At 38.9% G+C, this 18,670-nt stretch overlaps 1 protein-coding gene across 3 annotated transcripts in view; it reads left to right on the plus strand.

Annotated features, from left to right (window-relative positions):
- The first annotated feature begins 1,846 nt into the window (after positions 1–1,846).
- Positions 1,847–18,670, plus strand: part of CAST (calpastatin) — a 139,399-nt gene continuing 122,575 nt past the window's right edge. Inside the window, exons 1-2 of one of the 3 annotated variants that reach the window (XM_043988186.1) lie at positions 1,847–2,341; positions 15,572–15,640. In XM_043988186.1, the coding sequence (XP_043844121.1) occupies positions 2,261–2,341; positions 15,572–15,640 (150 nt within the window). In that variant the 5' untranslated portion in view covers positions 1,847–2,260. Of the gene's footprint in view, positions 2,342–2,930; positions 3,139–15,571; positions 15,641–18,670 lie in introns of those variants that run through there. The other 2 variants (XM_043988177.1, XM_043988170.1) reach the window with 2 other exon arrangements.

The following is an 18,670-nucleotide window of genomic DNA, read 5'->3' on the forward strand; positions in this document are numbered from 1 at the left end:
AGAAGCTAGGTGCTCCTCTTACCATGTCCTTATTTTATCTTAGGTATTTACTCTCTATTACTCACTTGTGTTTTATCTTTTACAATCCAAAGATGATTTTTCTTGGGTAGAAAAACAAAATAAAAATTGAAGACCTTTGCATGAAACTGTGCTGACTGGGCCCATTACATATTTATGTTACCTATACTCAACAGTCTACACTTTAGCAAGGAAAACATTCTAGTCCTTCCTAACTGATTTGCTATCTTACTCTCCATAGCAGCTGCTCCAAACCTTTTCTCTCTTCAAGCCTATGAACACAACCCCTCCCATCATCCTTTCAGTCAAGGGCCCCACACCTCAAACTGTGAGATCCTCCAAGCTGAGATCATTTCAGGAGAGCTGCTCCTTCTCCTATCTTATTCATTTCCTTCAGGTATCTACTATCTCTTCCTTCATTCTGGTTTCAGATCAAGAGGTGGCCCTTTCAACTTGTAAAGACAAATCCTTCCACATAGGTCCTTAATCCCCTCCCCTCCCAACTTTTCCAACAAATTGCTCCCACCACAATCACCACTCTCTCTAATCTTCAGTCTCTCCCAATTTACTCACTCCTTCCCTGATAACTAAACATATGTGCCTATGCTTCTCTGATCATCCCCTCTAGCTATCATCCTGTATGTCTTCTCTACTTCATCTCTAAGATCCTTGAAAGAGCTATCTATAATTGGTGCCTCCACTTCCTCCCCTCTGACTTTCATTTAAGCCCTCTACAACCTGGCTTCCAACCTCATTCATTCATTCACTTGTTCTTTCAAAAATTACTATTGATTTCTTAATTGCCATATCTAATGGTCTCATCTCAAGCTCTATTCTCCTTAACCTCTCTGCACCACTTGACAAATCTCACTTTTCAGACGTTATCTTCTTTTCTTCATCAGCTGTTGACTTCCTAAATCGGTTTTCACCCTTCAGCTTCTCCTGACTTTTCCACCTTAATCTCAACAACCCTGTTTTTGCAGTTCAAAGATGAGATGCACACACTACTGCTATGGCTTTTAGGGTATGCTATGTTCAAGAGTAGTGAGATGTTTTATGTTGAATTATCCTGTTTTAATTCGTCACAGAGAATACTAATCCATATCTGCACAGTGGAATGAAGGACTCAAGGAATTTTCTGAATCACTAAAGTAAAAGAAGTTCAGGCCAACTTCAACATGAAAGCAGTCTTCAATTTTAACTGGGCATCCATGGGGGTGTGGGGGGGGGGGTAGGTGTTCCTCTCTCCCACAGACCACAAATGTAGAAAATGACAGGGAGACCCTGATTCTGAAAATGAACATATGACAAAAATCATCAGGTCTGCCTAGCAGGTCTTGAACACAAAACAGTGGCCACCTCAGGCTGGTAATATCTCCAAAAGAGACTTTTCTTGCTGTTCCTGTTATTTTCACTTTCAACCCTCAAACCAGGAAGTAAGTGCCGTTTAAAACCACTCAAACAGACCAAGCAATTTGGGGGGGGGGTAACCCAAAACCCGAAAACATCAACAACAAAAAATCAGAACGAACCAAGATTAGGTTTGAGACTGAGGTTTAAGGCACCTTCTTAATTGACTGGAACCAGCTTTTTCCCCCTCAAAAGTCACCGCACTTTTGTTGATCCATCAATTCGCCCATGCCTCCCAAACCCGGGGAAGAGACGGAGAAATCCACGCAGTCCAGTTTGCTTTTGCGATCCGTTTACTCTTCTTCGTAGCTCTGACCTGTTAGCATAGTCCAAATAACAACTCTTTCCGAAGGCCAGTCTGAAGTGGAATTCTAGGAAAGGTGCTGATTCTTAAGTTACCTAAGGAAGACTAGAGAAAAGGAGGGCCACGCCCGGGTCGTGCTCTTTGAACAGTTACGAGATAGGTCTTGGCAAGTTAAAGAAGGAAACCCTAAGCGGCCTCCAGCCCTTCTGCCTGCCCCTCCTCTCCAAAAGTACACAGAGCACTGGGCAGAAGAGATTTGGGGGAGGGAGACAGTTGGGTGAAGACAGAAGACGGGAGCGGATCGGCGGCACCGGACCCCTCAGGAAAGAGTGGCAGGGGGTAGCCTCAGAAACTAGCGGGTGCAGGAAGGGGAGGGACTTGCCGGGGGTGAGGCCCCAGCTTTGGCTCCGGGGTTTGATCGGAAAAGCTGCTTCACCGTTGTATGTACTGCCCCTTTCCTCCCTTCTTTCTCTCCCTTCTTCCCCTCCAGTCACCGCTGCACCCTCTCTGAGATCTGCAGCTGTCACCATGTCTCAGCCCGGCAAAGGCAAGAAGCCCGCAGCCTCCCCTCGGCCCAAGCGGGCTGCTGCTGCCCGGGCAGCCGAAGCGGTAAGTGACTTCTTAGACATCCCACCCAGGAGGGGTGAGGGAGGTGGTAGAGAGTGAGGAGGGGGACAGCTACAGCCCAGAAGCCGCTGCACTCCTCCTTCTGCCGTGCCCCACCCGGCTGTGGCCAGAACACCCTCTTGGGCAAAAGGTGGGGGTGCAGGAGGATGGGGACCGGGCGTGGTTGGAGTTGGAAGGAGATTCCCGGGACCCGACGGGACTGCGGGAGCCCGCTGGGCGTGGCGCGTGCCAGGCTGGGGAGCTGAGGGGGTGGCTGGCGAAGGAAGCAGCAGCAGCTGAAATAGTTAGCAACAGAGAAAAGGGCAGCGTGGGCAATCGGGATAAAGACGAGATGGGCTTCCCTAGAGATGTCAAGAACACTGTAACCCATCTAGTCAGCACTGCTCTATTTCCCATTCTCCCTAAAACGTCCCAAGCTTCAGGGCGTGGCTGTCCCGAGAACAACACAGCCTCCACTCTCTCAAGTGAGGCCGAATCTGGCCCACGGGGCGGGGCTCTGTTGACCAAGGGGGTGGAACCTGTTCTGATGGGCCCCGCCCAGTGCCTTGCCCTCCCACCCGGCTTCTGGGGGAATAACCTGGAGTCTAGAGCTGGAATAGTCAGGAGTTTAGTGTTGGAATAGCCAGGAGTTTAGTGCCAGCTAAAGCCTGGCGCAGGTGGAGACTTTAATCCGGCGCACCTCCACGCACACGCAGCTCCTCACTTAGCCTGTCCTTCGCCTGCTTCAGGGGACTTAACTGGGGTTCGTCATGGCGTTTGCAAGCTGGTGGTACAAGACGGTAAATATCACAGCGGGCTTTTGTCTTAGACTGGAAAGACGAGTGTGTTTCCTTTGCTCTCCCAAACCTGTGGTGGGGGACATTGGCCATTTGGTGACCAGGAAGGGGTGGGGAGAGGGTGCGACTGCTCCTCAGGACTTAAGGTTAAGCTTCCGAAAAGACTCACCCACTTGTGGTATGCTTGTACTTGTGTGTATGTGAGTGTGTATATACGTGCTTGGGTGACTGCTTCCTGCACTCCAGACAGTTTGAATGGACCAGGCTGCAGAGTTGGAAGACTTCCCCCTATAAACCTGGGAATTCCTGGTTTGAGACAAGGTGAAGATTCACCTGATCTCAGATATAGGACAATTAAAACAAAACAAAACAAAACAAAAAACAAAACACTCTGAATACTTTGATTTAAGTGAAAGAAGGCATTCAGAGATCCAGGACCACCTCTTTTTATTTTATTTTTTAAGCCAGCAAATCTGGTGACTTTCAGGTAATAGCACTTCGGTGAAGTGGTTTTTGTGCAGGAAGGGATAAAGGTGCTCCATTTCTTTAATACGTCGTGAATATCTTTCCAGTTAATAAGCAAAGTAATCAAGTTGATGCATGCAAAGTTGTGGAACCAGGAACCATGATTTAATACTATATTGTGAGGGTTTTGTTTTTTAAAGTGTTGGCACTAACGGGTCAGCTTAATTTAAGTTTTGTTGATAGCCTTAAAAGATCTATATCATCTTGTTTCATGGTAGGCAGTTCAAGAAACTGGTTATGTGTGTATACCTTATGAATTTTCATGGTGAATACTTCCTATTCCACATTTTTGTCAGTATAATATTCTCTTAAATATATTCAGTAGAAATTTGCTTTAGATAAAGCTTATCAGTTCTTTTTCTAAAGCTCTGTTTGAAATGTTGAGTCTATAGATAAAAATACCATATTTGAGCCATGGCAAAGCCAGAGTTAATATCATACTTGGTTTTTTTCTGAGTTAGGATTTCCCAGGTAAATTATGCAAAAGTAATAAGATGAAATTGGCTTACATTCTCTCTAAAATACTTGTCTAATCTCTTTGTAAATCCTATTATTGCATTCAATTTTGGGACTGTTCTTTATACCTTATGCTACTTGGAATCTCTCTGAATTTGCTGTAGTAGCTAGAGTATTCTGCTGGAAAGGCAAAACTTTTCATTTTTCCCCTCTTGACACTTATTAGAGATTCTTTCAAACAAACCCTTTTACTAGAGTCTTTTTGCAAGAGAACATTGTTTAATAAAGTTTGGGGAAAGAATGTGAGTAGCCCAACTTTACAAATCAGAATAAATAAGATAAAATCATAGACTATGTAATAAAGTGAAACTGTTTCAGATAAAATATTAGATCTCAAATTTCAACTAACTACAATGGTTAATATTAACAAAATTAGACATTATATTAACCTTACATTTTGAATGACTCTCTAATTTGGGGGGTAAGGGGGCTGTTGGGAATGCTAACATTAAATTACATTTGCTTTGTAGTGATAAAACATAGAATAGTTTAAATTTAGTTTATACCTATAATCATCCTCCAAAGTCATGAATTGCATTGATTATAGTAAGTTAATTAGAGGTGTTTTGTGGACCTAATTAGATACATGGGCTCCAGTGACAGCATTATCAGCACACAGTCATTTGGGACTGGACAGCCAGGCTGGTAGGAGTGTCGCAAGCCCTATGCTAGCACAGCCTGGCTTTAGTAAATCTGGAGGATTAAGAAATTTAAAATTACAGAGTCTGCAGATATTTAGGGTAAACAAATGGAGCACATAGTCTTTGGGATGGATGCCAAAGAGTAGGAAGTGGCAGAACACAGGTTTTCCATTTTAGTTGGTAACTAAGGAATACAGGGCAACCCTATTCACAGATGAATTGTTTGTTTTTTTAATTGTCTAGAAGTTGCATCTTTATTATAGTATTAATTTAATTAGGTTGCACATATCCAACGTCAATTATCATATACATGTTCTTTTTAAAGGGCCAGTGTAGTTCTTCTAGGTAGAAAAAGTGGTTGGCCCTGGGCTGAGCATCGTATACATCTTTACCTTTGTCCAAAGATGTTGATACTCAATAGCTTTTCTCAAAGGAAGACAACTCTTGTACCAAACATAACTAGAGATTTTACATCTGTTCTACATTGTTGTTGCCTTCTAAGGTAGTCTACCTCATTCAACAATTCAACAAATATGATTTATAATTTCATACTCTACATGGATTTTATGGACTTCCTAATGAAAACTTATTATGAATGCATTATACTTATTAAAATGATAAAGAAGTGCTCTCTAATCTAAAAATCTGACCAACTTTGTTTATTGCTTTATTGCTTCCTCAAGCATGTCTAAATCATTAACATTGAGGGAGTGTGAAAAGATTTCTGAAATTCTCTGAAAAATTTTTTAACATTAGAACTTCATTCAGCTAACTAGTAAATAAAAATAATAAGAGAAAGTAAAGGACTATAGAAGTGAACATTCACCAACATTAAGTAACATTTATTGGACATCTGCTATGTGCATGATACTGTCCTATATGCTAGAGACACACAATATATAAAAACAGTCCCAACTCCTTCATAAGGGTAGAAAACCTAGTTGCCAGGCCCTTCTGCCTATATCTACCTCCCTTTAAAATTTTTTTATTTGAGTTCTTATGAGATTCCACATGATTTAGTAGAAATTTGAGCCCAAACCAGGGTGTGAGCATAATTTCCTCGTTTATTATTCAGTTTTCTTTTTAAAAAAAATGGCAAGATGTGATATAAATTCCATTCAGGAACACATTCAACCTGAAAACAGAACTCCTATTGATTTTTAGCAAGAATTCCCCTTTGAGTTCAGTGACCCTAAGTTCAATAACTTTAAAAAGGGAATCATACAGTCAGAGAGATTAAATAGCTAAGATCATCCAACTAGTAAATGCCAGAGCTAGGCCTTGAATTCAGGTCCTTTTACCACCAATCCAGGACACTTTTTTTGGAAGGGGGGGGGGGCAATGAGGGTTAAGTGACTTGCCCAGGGTTACACAGCTAGTAAGTGTCAAGTGTCTGAGGCCAGATTTGAACTTAGGTCTTCCTGAATCCAAGGCCAGTGCTTCTTCCACTGTGCCACCTAGCTGCCCCCACCAGGACACTTTCTTGTCCTCCATATCTTGACCAATAAATAAGAAGGATCATTAATATGACAGAGGGTCTTGCAAGTCCTTAATAGGGCTAGGGAAATAGGCAGTTATATTATATGATTTGAGGGTCATCAGGAAGTTCCTCTCCATCTAAAAATTGCTCCCTTTTACATCACAGTGCTTAAAATTCTACCATTAGAATAGTAGAATTCTATTATTATTAGAATTTTACAGATGAGGAAAAGCAGAATGGAAAAGCAGAATCACTAGCCCTCTGTTAAACTGGTGGCACCATGAGGACCAAAAGCCAGGCAAAAGTCTATGATTTCTCAAAGAATTGTACAAATTAACAGAGGTATTGATCAATATATTGAATAATTAATATTTGCCCTATTTCATTCAAGCATTTCCAGAAATTCTTGTTCTTCATGCTCTTTGGTTTATAAGTGTTTTATTCCTATTTTGTAGATGGAGAGACCTAAATAGATTATGTTTGCTGTGATGTTTATAAAGTCTCCATAGTCGTAGGGCTCTTGTTGTTGTTTTACTACCTCTTTGATCTTACTGCCTTGTGCTTTAGCTTTCTCCATTGGGTTTTTCCATAATTTCCTCTACCAAAGGTTACTCAAATGCCTAGAAATTTGGGCTTATGGGAGACACTGTGGCTCAGCATTTTAAAAGCTGCTTTAGAAATCTAGGTATTACGAATTCTAATAGACTAATTATGTTCTGTGGGAAATGTGTCTTTCACGTGATTCCTTCATCTGTAAAATGGCATGATGGTGAAATAAGCCTACTTTAAATGGACTAATAATTATAAAGTGTTAAATCATAATACTCAACTTACTTGGCTTCTTAGACTGTGGGAAGGAGGGCAGCACTCATCACCAATTATGCTTTAGGGTCAAAATCCTCCACAGAAATCCCCTTCTTATTGTGATATAGAAGGGACCTTTGGTTCTTGAGCAGGTTCTTTGAGGATTTGAGAAAGGCTTTGAGTATGGACCCTGACTCATATTAAGAACCAGACCAGCTAAGCATGGAGTTGTATTACCAGCGGGTTGGTCACTTTGATGAATTCTAGCCATGGAAATCCATTAGATGTCTGCCTATTTAGAAAATACATTCTGAGAGCTTATGGTTAACTGTCACATTTGCTCTAAGTCCTAAAATTATCAGTCAGATAGATGATAAGAGAATAAAGGATGTTATTTCATGGTGAGAATAGTAGATGTCCCAACTTTACCCCCTTTTTACTGATGTGCTGTGTGATTTGGGATTGGGTGAGCATCAGGTTTCTGCTAAGTAGAATAAAGATGATAATAGATTTTCAAGGGATTTGACAATGTGAAAATTCAACAATACTATTATCTAACCTTATTAAATTAGGTCTTTTTTTTTTTTAGCCCAGCTATTCAAAGCCTGCCTCTCCTTTACCCAATGTGTTGACCTGAGAAGATAGTGCCACACACAACCTACTTTAGTTTGTGGAAACATTAATCATTCAGTGAACTGAGGTGTTGTGTTTGAGCCCCTGGCACTGTTCTATAGACTATAGGTACTTAAGGCATGGACCCAATCATAAGTTTATGTCTAGTTGGGGAGCCAAGATATAAGTGAAACAATTAGTAGGAAGATAAGGTAAATGCTACTTTGTGGTACAGACAAAAAGCAAAGACCAAGACAGACTAATAATAGCTTGCATCCATATTGCTATGTTGCAAAGCACATTATACAAATGTGAGCCGGATCTGTGATGTCATCAGTGGCCAGAACACCCTGATAATTGACTTACTAGGGATGCCACATTTGGTAAGTGGCAGAGGTAGGATCTGAACCCATGTCTTTCTGACATGAAACTCAGAAATCTATTCATTACACCAGACTTCTTCTACAACAAAGTTCTTTGCATAGATATGATCCATAACCTCATAAAAGTAGTTCAAGGATTATCATCACCATTTTACAAGAAAGAAATCTGATTTGTTATTAACAACAACAACAAAAGACCTGTGATTTAATTGTGGAGAAAACATCCTATACTGATTTACATGGGCATTTATTCTGAAATGTTCAACTTTACAGAGTTACCTGGGGCACCAGGAGGTTACATGACTTTCTCAGGAACCCACGTCTTCTTGAATCTGAGGCCAATTCTTTATTATGTGGTGCTGTCCCTTACCAAGGAAACAGAAAAATTGGATCACTCATGCAGGGTCATACAGAGACAAGCCTGAAACCAGTATCTTTGGGCTCCAAGTCCAGTGTGCTTTCCAGAATGTCGAAATGATGATTAATAACAAGTTTTACATAATAGATTTGCAGCTTCACGTGCAATCATCTTTTTGTCTATTCTACTATGTTGTGGAGATGCTTGTTTTATTTCTTAAGTTCAGAATAAAATAAAATTGAAAAATAGACAACCGGCTATTAACTCATCAAAGAACAGTTTATTAAAAATTATTGACATTCTAGGCATTGTGATGGATACTGGGGATAAAACTAAAAAAAAGGCAACTGTTCCTGTCCTTGGAGAGCTTATGTTCTATTAGATGGATACAAGCTCTCAGACAAACACAGGATATATATGAAATAAATCATAATTTAGAGGAGGTGGCCACTAACAAGGTGCGGAGGGGAAGGTGCACAGGGATTAGAAAGGGCTTGTTGCAGAATTTGGCATTTGAGCTGAGGCTTGAAGGGAGTTAGAGATTGCAAGAGGTGAAGGTGAGGACATGAGACTAGGCTTTGTAAAGGGACAGAAGTGAGAAGGAGAATATTGCATACAAGACAACAAGAGGGCCAGCCTGTGAATGGGGCCAATGTACCCTGGAAAGATAGAGTGCAACCAAGTTGTGAATGCCTTTAAAGGCAAAACAGAGAAGTCTGTATTTTTACCTAGAAGCAAGAGAGAGAAAACCATGAGAGTGTCTTGAGTTGAGGAGTGAATCAGTCCGACGGCTCTTTAGGAATGTCAGATTGGCCGTTGTATAAGGGATTATTAATTGGAGACTGAAGAGACTCTAAGCATGGAGACCAATGAGGATGCTACTATAATAATCTAGATAATTGGTGATGAAGACCTGAATCACTTGCATCTAGGGTTTAGCCCAACTCATGGCATATAATAGGTACTTAGAATAAATGCTTATTCACTATTGACTGACTCAGTTAATGGTGTTTGTGATCTGAGAAGAGAGAAAGCTATGGATATGGGAGATGTTGAGTTGATAGCATTGAGACTTGACAACTGGTTCTATGTGGGGGTTAAATGAGAGTAAAGAGTTAAAGATAACACCTACATTGTGAACCTGGGTGACCAGAAAAATAGTAGTACTTTCAACAAAATTAAGAAAATTATTTATATTTAAGAAAATTAGGGGTCTCTTTAGCGAGAAAGATATTAATTTCTAATTTGACATGTTGAAATTAAGATAGTTGTGGCACATTGTGGCAACATTAAGATAGTTGTGGAGATGTGCAGCAAGCAGCCAACTATAGCTCAGAAGAGATAAGGAATGAATATATTGATTTGAGAGTTGTCTACATAGTTAAATCCATGGAACATTATGAGATTGCCAAGAAAGATTATAAAGAGATAAGAAGGGGGGCAAGGGTAGCCTACATTTAGAAATAATACATAGCTGATGAACTTGTAAAGGAGTCCATTGGATTTGGAGTCAGGGGAAACCTAGGTTTGAATCCTGGTATTGACAATCTCTCTGAGCCTCAGTTTCCTTAACAATAGAATGGGAATAGCACTTCTTACACTACCCATCCCACAGGATGGTTGGGCTGTAGCTTAAAGTGCTATATAAATATGAGCTATTCTTGAAAAAAGGAGCTATCAGTAGGGCTGGTCTGACAAGCAAGTACAGTAGATAATCCCCTTTATGTTATGATTTGAAGGGAACCAAAATCTTTCCCCTATTACATGTGAAGAGGATTGAAATACTACCATTAGAAACCTAATTTTGGCTTAGAAATAACTTAACCCAGGCAGCTAGGTGGCGCAGTTGGTAGAGCACCAGCCCTGGATTCAGGAGGACCTGGGTTCAAATGTGACCTCAGACCCTTGACACTTACTAGCTGTGTGACCCTGGGCAAGTCACTTAACCCCAATTGCCTCACCAAAAAAGAAAAAAGAAAAGAAAAGAAAAGAAAGAAAGAAATAACTTAATCCTACCCTCTCATTTTACCAATGAAATTGCCCAGAAAGAAGCAAAAAGACCAAGGTCCCACAGCTAATGGCTATCTCTGGAGATTCATTCTTTTGGATCTTGAAAACCTTTTATTCTTCAGGATTCCTCTACTCAAATAAAAATAACTATGGGAGTAACACTTTAAACCTTGGGAGATTAGTTTTGGTCCAGGGCTGGTATACTAGTGGAGGATTAGTATACAGTTTTGGTCTAGGGGACCAATACAGATATTATTTGCTTTTATTAGTTTTTTATACTATGATTAAAGAGCAATATACAAGTACGACTAGGAATATACATGTAGGGAAGCAGAAGGTATTAAGTCAAAGGAGAGGAATTCCCATAAATAAGGTGGGGGCTGATCCAATATCATATTGTATAATATACACCAAACCTGAGACCAATGGACTAGGTACAGAGTTGTCTTGGGAAAGAGGAAAGGAATAAGTATACAGTGCCTACTATGTGCCAGGCACTGTGTTAATCACTTTACAAATATGAGTTTTTTTCAAGTGCACTTTTGGTACAGTGGACTCTCTAGAACTAGAACAGAATCAGTCTAATTATGTTATTCATATCTCATATTATTCTAGTTCAGCAGGTCTACAGACAATAACCACATGTGTAGCTTGCATGGGGTATCCCATACTATGTATTAGTTAGTGCTACACCAAACCCTCTCCCTTCAGTCTGCTTCTAAACTCATTACTTCATTCATTCTCATCCTGGGTTCATAGAAAATTGATGGATATGCTATGGTATTTTCTCATAAATTAATAGAAATATTCAATGTATTTTACTAATCAGTTAGCACAGAGTTCCCATTTTAATTGTAAAATAAAATGAAAAAAAACCTTATTTTTCCATTAACTTTTTCTTAAACTCCCTAATCCCACAGACTTAAATAAACATTGACATTATTGGACATACCATGAAATAATAATGTAACAAACAATATAAAGATATATTTAAATATTTCAACAGTGTATCACAGTAAAAATATCATAACCAGAGTCATCTCTAATCATTAATTTCTGATTTCTCATCTATGGAAACACAGCTCTACCATTCATCTCTCTCAGAATGGCAAAGTTTCTCAAAAAATCTCTTTTGGATGTCTGCTCTATACCATGAGTTCGTTCTCTCAGGAAATGTCTTTTCAGTTTTTCTCAAAAGTAAGAGTTAATTCAGGGAAGAGGTTCTCTTGGTCCTCAAGAGTCTCTTCTCTGTCAAAGATAGAGTACTCCTAATCTTTGTGCAAATGACTTTTGAAGCTAGGAGTTGGGGGCAGGGGAGGAGAGGTAGCACTAAGAGCTATAATAACCATTTCAATATTCCTATGAATTCAGAAAATGTTTATAGTACTTTGGGTTTATTTTTTTAAAGTGCCAATTAATTTTCATCATTAGCCTTACACACACACACACACACACACACACACTGTACTTAATGCAGTCTAGATATGAAGAAGATAATTGGTGTCCATCCCATTTAAAAAAAATGTCCTAAGGACATATATACATTTGGAATTCCTTCCATCTTTGATATTCATCATATATTCATCTCCCAAGCTGTTGAAATAATTTACAAACTCTAGAAAGATTTTCTAAGTCTTGATATTATCAACTAATCTAAAGTAGATCTATTTTTGTCCTTTTAAGATGGGAAGACATAGAATCTATGTTGAAACATTGGCTAGGCTACATCTATGAGGAAACACTTTCTAGATTAAAGAAAAATATTTGTGTTCAGTGTGTGATTTCAATGACCATTGTTGATTCAACAAACCAAGCTATTGGGAATACTTTTAATTAGAAAAAAATTGGGGCTAGTAGACATGGTTATAAATTTATTCACACTGGAGAACAAATTAATTTAATTTCTATTTATCTAATTCTGTCAGTCTCCCTCAAAAATTACCTTAAGATGCTGAATCAATCAATAAGCATTTACTAAATGATTGCAATGTTCCAGACACTGTGCTAGACTTTAGAAATAGGAATCCAGAAGTAAGAAAGTCCCTGCCCTCAAAGAACTTATATTAGAGAAGTAGGAGACAAAATGTTCAGAGATACATAAATACAAGAAATGTACGAAATGAATACACATGTGATGGGAGTAGGGGAAGAGACTAACTGGGGAATTAGAAAATCCTTCTTGAAGGAGGTGACACTTCAGCCAGGCCTTGAAAGGAATTAGGGTATCAAAAAGGAATTTGTTCCAGGTGTTGGGCACACCTTGTACAAAGTCATGGAAGAAAATAATGGAATGTTATGTATGTGAGACAGCAAGGAGGCTGATTTGGCTAGAGCACAGAATGTATAAAGAGTAGTTAATATATAAGCATTCTAGAAAGATGGGCTGAAACCAGGTTGTAAATGAATCTGGATGCCAAACAAAAGGTAACAGGAAACAAATGAACCTTCTTGAGCAAGTAAATGGCATAATTAGATTTGTGCCTTAGGAGGAATGTCATTTAGGCAGCTGTGGAGGTTTGGAGAAGGGACATCGAACACATTGGTTTTAGCTGCCTATTGAACATTCAAGTGGAGTTGTACAGCAAGCAGTTAAATATATAGGGCTGGGTATGTAGATTTGAGAATTATCTGCCTAAAGATGGTAGTTGAATGCATGGGAACTGATAATATCAGCAAGAGAGGAGAGTTAAGAAGAGAGGTCCCAGGACAAAGCCTTAGGGTCCACCCACAAATAGGGAGTAGGACATAGAAGATGATACTGTAAAGGGGATGGAGAAACATCAGTTAGACATGTCAGATAAGAAACACAACAGAGGAATTCAGGGAGGAGAAACTGTCCAGAAGGAGTTGGTGCTTAATAGTGCCAGATGCTTCAGCGATGTCAAGAAGAATGAGAGCTGAGTAAAGACCCTGAGATTTAGGAACAAAGAGATCCTTGGTGATCTTAGAGAGAGCAATAGAGACATGAGTCCTACTATAAGGGAATAGAGAAGTGAGTAAGAAATAAGGAAGAAGCTAGGGGGTACGAAGATGAAAACTAGAGAAAGAAGATTACTAAAGAGGCAAAGTACTGGAGAAGATAGGAGGGAATGGGATCACTTACAAGCAGAGGGGTTGAAGGGTCACCTCATTTAGAAATAAGCAATTACTTGGAGTATAGTAATCTATCTGTAGCCATTTCTACCTGTTAATTTTGAAAAAATACATATTTTTTAAAATTCTATAAATTACTACATATTGATTGCCCTGAAATATAGACCACACACATACACTCATTTACACAAATATTTTTATAGCATGTTACAAAAATATCTCAAAAACAAGAATAGTAATTCATTTGGTTTACCAAGCCTTTGCTGCCTTCAGGCAGTAGAGCCAAGTTTCTGTGGGTTCTAGCCATTAATTCATGACTTTCTTTCTTTGTGGGAAGAATTTTCTTTCATGAGAGGAATTGCTGGCTGACTTTTCTTGAGGGACATCACTAAGGATATGTTCTGAGGCAGAGTCTGGGATCTGCCATATTTGAATAGTAGAGCTCTTGATTTGACAGAAAATTCTCACATGCTATGCCCATCTATTCATTGCACTTACTGAATAAAATTGATCTTCAGAGAAAATTCTCCCCAAACTGTTGCCGTGTAGTATGGAGACACTTCAGTGCCCAAAGCCTTGGTGATCTTATCTGTATGAGTGTTCCCTTAACCAGTACAGATTATGACCCACCTGGTCTTCAAGAGTTAGTTACAGATAGTTGAGTTTTTCACCACTCTGAGGCTTACCTAGTGATGACCCTCTCTGAACCTGGTGAGACCAAACCTCAGAAAACAGACATAGAGACCCATAACTAGATCCAGATGAAAAGCTTTTCTGGGTTATTTAGACTTTGTCAGAACATGTAGTCTCTTGTCATCCTATTTGCTGCCTCCAAACAATGACAGAGTATAAGAGCTGGACTTTAGCAGAGGCTAAAGGACACATAATGATACTTCTTTGTTTCTATTTCAAATAGAAAGGAGAATTCAGTGCCATGTTTGGTCTTAGTCAGGAAAATATAAACTCTTTGAGAGAAATGACTAATTTTTTTGGTTTGTTTTTGTAGCCTCAGTGCCCAAATGCTTGACATTGACACAATAAAAGTGTTTGTCATTGATTTGAATTGGATTTTCTCAGGCCCAGAATCCTCACTACCAACCAGCCATTGGAAAATTCTAAACATAAGGCAACAAGTGGTTTTCCTCTGCAGGAACACTTTTAAATTTGCCTTTATTAAAATGAAATAAAGTTTCTAAATGTGCCAGTCATCGCTGCTGCTCAGCATATTAAAAAATAACATTTAAAGCTAGTAGCATCACCATCGATGGCCAAATGCACTGAATAACTATTTCTTTACCATGTAAAAACTTACATTTGTTCCCAGTGTCCTAGTTCAGGAGAGCTATAGGTTTGACTAATGCAGGCTTTGAATATAGTGGCCTTATCCCTACAGCATAACATGTACAGCCTTGCCACCCTAGGGTGTGGCCTTCACTCTGTGATCCAGCCCTTAGATGAAGAGCTCCAGGGGAGTTCAAGGTGCTACAGGAAGTGGGAACTATGAGTCAGGTGGTTACAAATTCTGCCCTCTGATTCAGCACTGATTGTTGCCTCAGTATAGCTGTGGGACAAATTCAGCCCTTGGAGATCCCATCTCTTGGATGCATCATATGTCTCAGGTAGTGGCAATTTGGGCTTTAAAATTCCATGACACACTTGGCTGGAGACAGGATGCCTAAGTGGCCATCCAGCCAAATCTGCATTTGTCTAATTATAGCATGAGTCTTTAGATCCCAAATTTGTGGCTGTAGATTATTATTATTATTATTATTATTATTATTTAGAATGGCTATTATGTGGGGGTCTATGTGCCATCCATAAAACCTTCTTGGGATGAAAAAAAACACTTTTTTTGGTATGGGCTCTATATCCCCAGTGTTAAATATAGAACTTAGCTAATAGTATACCTAAACAATTATTGAATTAATGAATAACAACATATTGTATTGTGTTTCTTAATATTTATTTACTTGATAGGTAAGGAAATTAAATTGTATGCTTTTCTTTTTTACAGCATGTTTATGAAAAAAACAGTGGAACCCCCTCCAAGGCAGGGGAGAAGAAACAATCTGAAACAGCTGAGGTCAGTACTGCTGTTTGGTGTATTCTTTTTAATGACATGAGAGATGGATATTGCATGAAAAAAAATGAGTCAGGAAAGTAGATACACTCTTTTTAGGTAACTTAGCTTAAAGTGGGTACCTGTAGTGGGTACAATAAAGTGGGTAAGTGATAGTCATTGAAAAAGAAATTGGAAGGAAAGACTCCTAGGAAAGACCCAAGAAATATATCAAAGTACCATTCCCCCCCCCCACACACACACCATGGGAGTCAGTGAAGGAGAATTAGCAATACTTGCCAGTCAGGACAATAGACTTAAAGGAAAACCAAGTGCTTTAAGAGGGAGAAAAAACAAGCCAACATGTTGGATTTTCTCCAAAAGAATTCATTCGAAGCCACAGAGGAGACTGAGGATTAAAGTTAGCAACAGAAAGGGAGATATTCTTTTAGAAAAACATCTTTCAAAGAAATGCTAGTTTAGAAAATTTTATTTCCAAATGGGATTATTTGAACCCCAAAAGTCTTCAATCAGCTAAATGATGTGTTGGTCTACACAAGGGATTCTTAACCTTTTTTTTTTTCTTTTAAATCATGATATTTTTTCAGCAGCCTGGTAAACCTATGGATCCTATCTCAGAATAATGTTTTTAAATAATTGAAGCAAATCCTAAGTTTTAGTTAGAGGCTAGTGAAAATTAAGATTCGTTTTTTTCCCTTCCAAGTTTCACAAACAACCAGAAATCTATCCAAGAATGGCAGGCTAAGAACCCTTGGCCTACAATCTTTCAAAAAGATGTTCAATTTGCCTTCATTTTATCTCGAATCTCAACTCATACATTTATTAAATGAACAAAAAATAAATTGTCACCTTCACATTCCAAAGGCCATAAAGCCTGTTCGTTGAAGGATATGTAAAAATTTATCCTAAATAAAGAGAGATGTAACAGTCTATTGGATTTGGAGACTACAAACATGGTTTGAAATAAAAATTCTGGATTTGTCTTTTCTCCAGGATAATAAATTGTGCTATTTCTTCCCTTTTAACATGAATGAAAATTAAAATATATATGCTAAAAAAATTGTCCACAAAGGGAATGGGTATGATCTATTGAAAAGTCATGATCACTAGGCTCAGATCTGATAACACTGTCTAGAATTTGATAATTCAGTAAACTTGGGAAGCAAGGTGGCACAGTGAATAGAGTACTGGGCCTGGAGTCAGGAAGACTCATCTTCATGAGTTCAAATCCAGCCTCAGACACTTACTAGCTGTGTGAACCATGGCAAGTCACTCCATCCTGTTTGCCTCAGTTTCCTCATCTGTAAAATGAGCTGGAGAAGGAAATGGCAAACCACTCCTGTATCTTCATCAAGAAAACCCCAGGGGCAGCTAGGTGGTGCAGTGGATATAGCACTGGCCCTGGATTCAGGAGGACCTGAGTTCAAATCCGGCCTCAGACACTTAACACTTACTAGCTGTGTGACCCTAGGCAAGTCACTTGACCCCAATTGCCTCACCCAAAAAAAAAAAAAGAAAGAAAGAAAACCCCAAATGGGGTCACAAAGACTCATACATGACTGAAACAACTGTACAACAACAAACTTGTAGCAAATTTAGTTTAAATTCTTTGAATATATTTGGACATTTATTGTTTTAAGCGGGTGGTAGCATGATCTTTGGTCTCCTTATGGTGTTTGTTAATGTTAAATACCTAAAGTGTGTTTGTAAAAGGTTTGGCATCATTTTTAAAACTTTGATAAGGATCTTTATTGTAAACAGAACCAAGAGGAATTAAAACTTTATGTGCAGATATATATGACAGAGTGTGCTTCATTTTAAAAATTGACTATTTCTCTTTCAATGATGGGAAAAAGCAATGCTTTGTAACCCAAGACTCCAGTGGATGGCCTTATTTTATAATTTCTAGTGGAATGCAAATTTATAGATCTTGCCATTAGCCATCCTCTGATAACATGTAGATCTGAACATAGTGGGCTATTACCCCAAGCTGATAGAACCTGACAGAGGGTAGAACATCAATCAGTCAGTCAATCAATAAACATTTATTAAATGCCTGTTATGTACCAAGCACTGTATAAAGTACTGGGATACAAAAGAAGGCAAAAGACAGCCCCTGCCTACAAAGAGCTTACAGTCTAATCAGGGAGACAACATGAAAACAAATATATGCAAAGCTAGCTATATACAGGATAAATAGGAAATAATTATAAGAGCACTAGCATTAAAAGGGGTTATTGGAGGTTTCCTGTAGAAGTTACACTTGGATCTACATTTAGGGTTTGAATCAAGGGAGAAATTTCATGTAGCCTTGAATTGAGGGGTTTTTATTACTGGCAAAATTCTCATGTCTACCTGCTGGAGGGATGATTAAAGCTGTTTATACCATCTTTTCTAAAAGTTCTTCCTGCACAAAGTACCTAGGGCAGAAGCCCTTTTACTGACTTTAGATACTGGACTGTATGTTGCATACTTTTAGAAACAATAAAAGGGTGCTATCCTAAGTTAAATGTATTAATTTTCAAAAACAAATATAAGCTAGATTTGCCGTCTGCCTCCCTCACTGCCTTTGCTAATTTTGGCTTTTGGAAAACTATTTTGCTTCTTAACATTACTGGGAAACAGGCTTCTAAAGCCAATTCTTTCTTTAAAATGATAACATTAGGACAGCTAGGTGGCGCAGTGGATAGAGCACCAGCCCTGGATTTGGGAGGACCTGAGTTCAAATCCAGCCTCAGATACAACACTTACTAGCTGTGTGACCCTGGGCAAGTCACTTAACCCTCATTGCCCTGCCCCCCCCCACAAATGATAACATCACACTTACCTCTTATTACAGATAGGTCTCAAGAGAGAAATGAATTTTTAAAATTTAAGTTTTGTTTTTGTAATTCAAGTTCTGAAGTACCATTGGCCTCCAGAGGTAACCTAACTTTTCCTAAACACAGAGAGAGAGAGAGAGAGAGAGAGAGAGAGAGAGAGAGAGAGTGAGCGAGCTTTCATAAACACAGTGTCCTCTGAATATAAATAATT

The sequence above is a fragment of the Dromiciops gliroides genome, chromosome 1 (assembly GCF_019393635.1).
Source record: "Dromiciops gliroides isolate mDroGli1 chromosome 1, mDroGli1.pri, whole genome shotgun sequence".
NCBI lineage: Eukaryota > Metazoa > Chordata > Mammalia > Microbiotheria > Microbiotheriidae > Dromiciops > Dromiciops gliroides.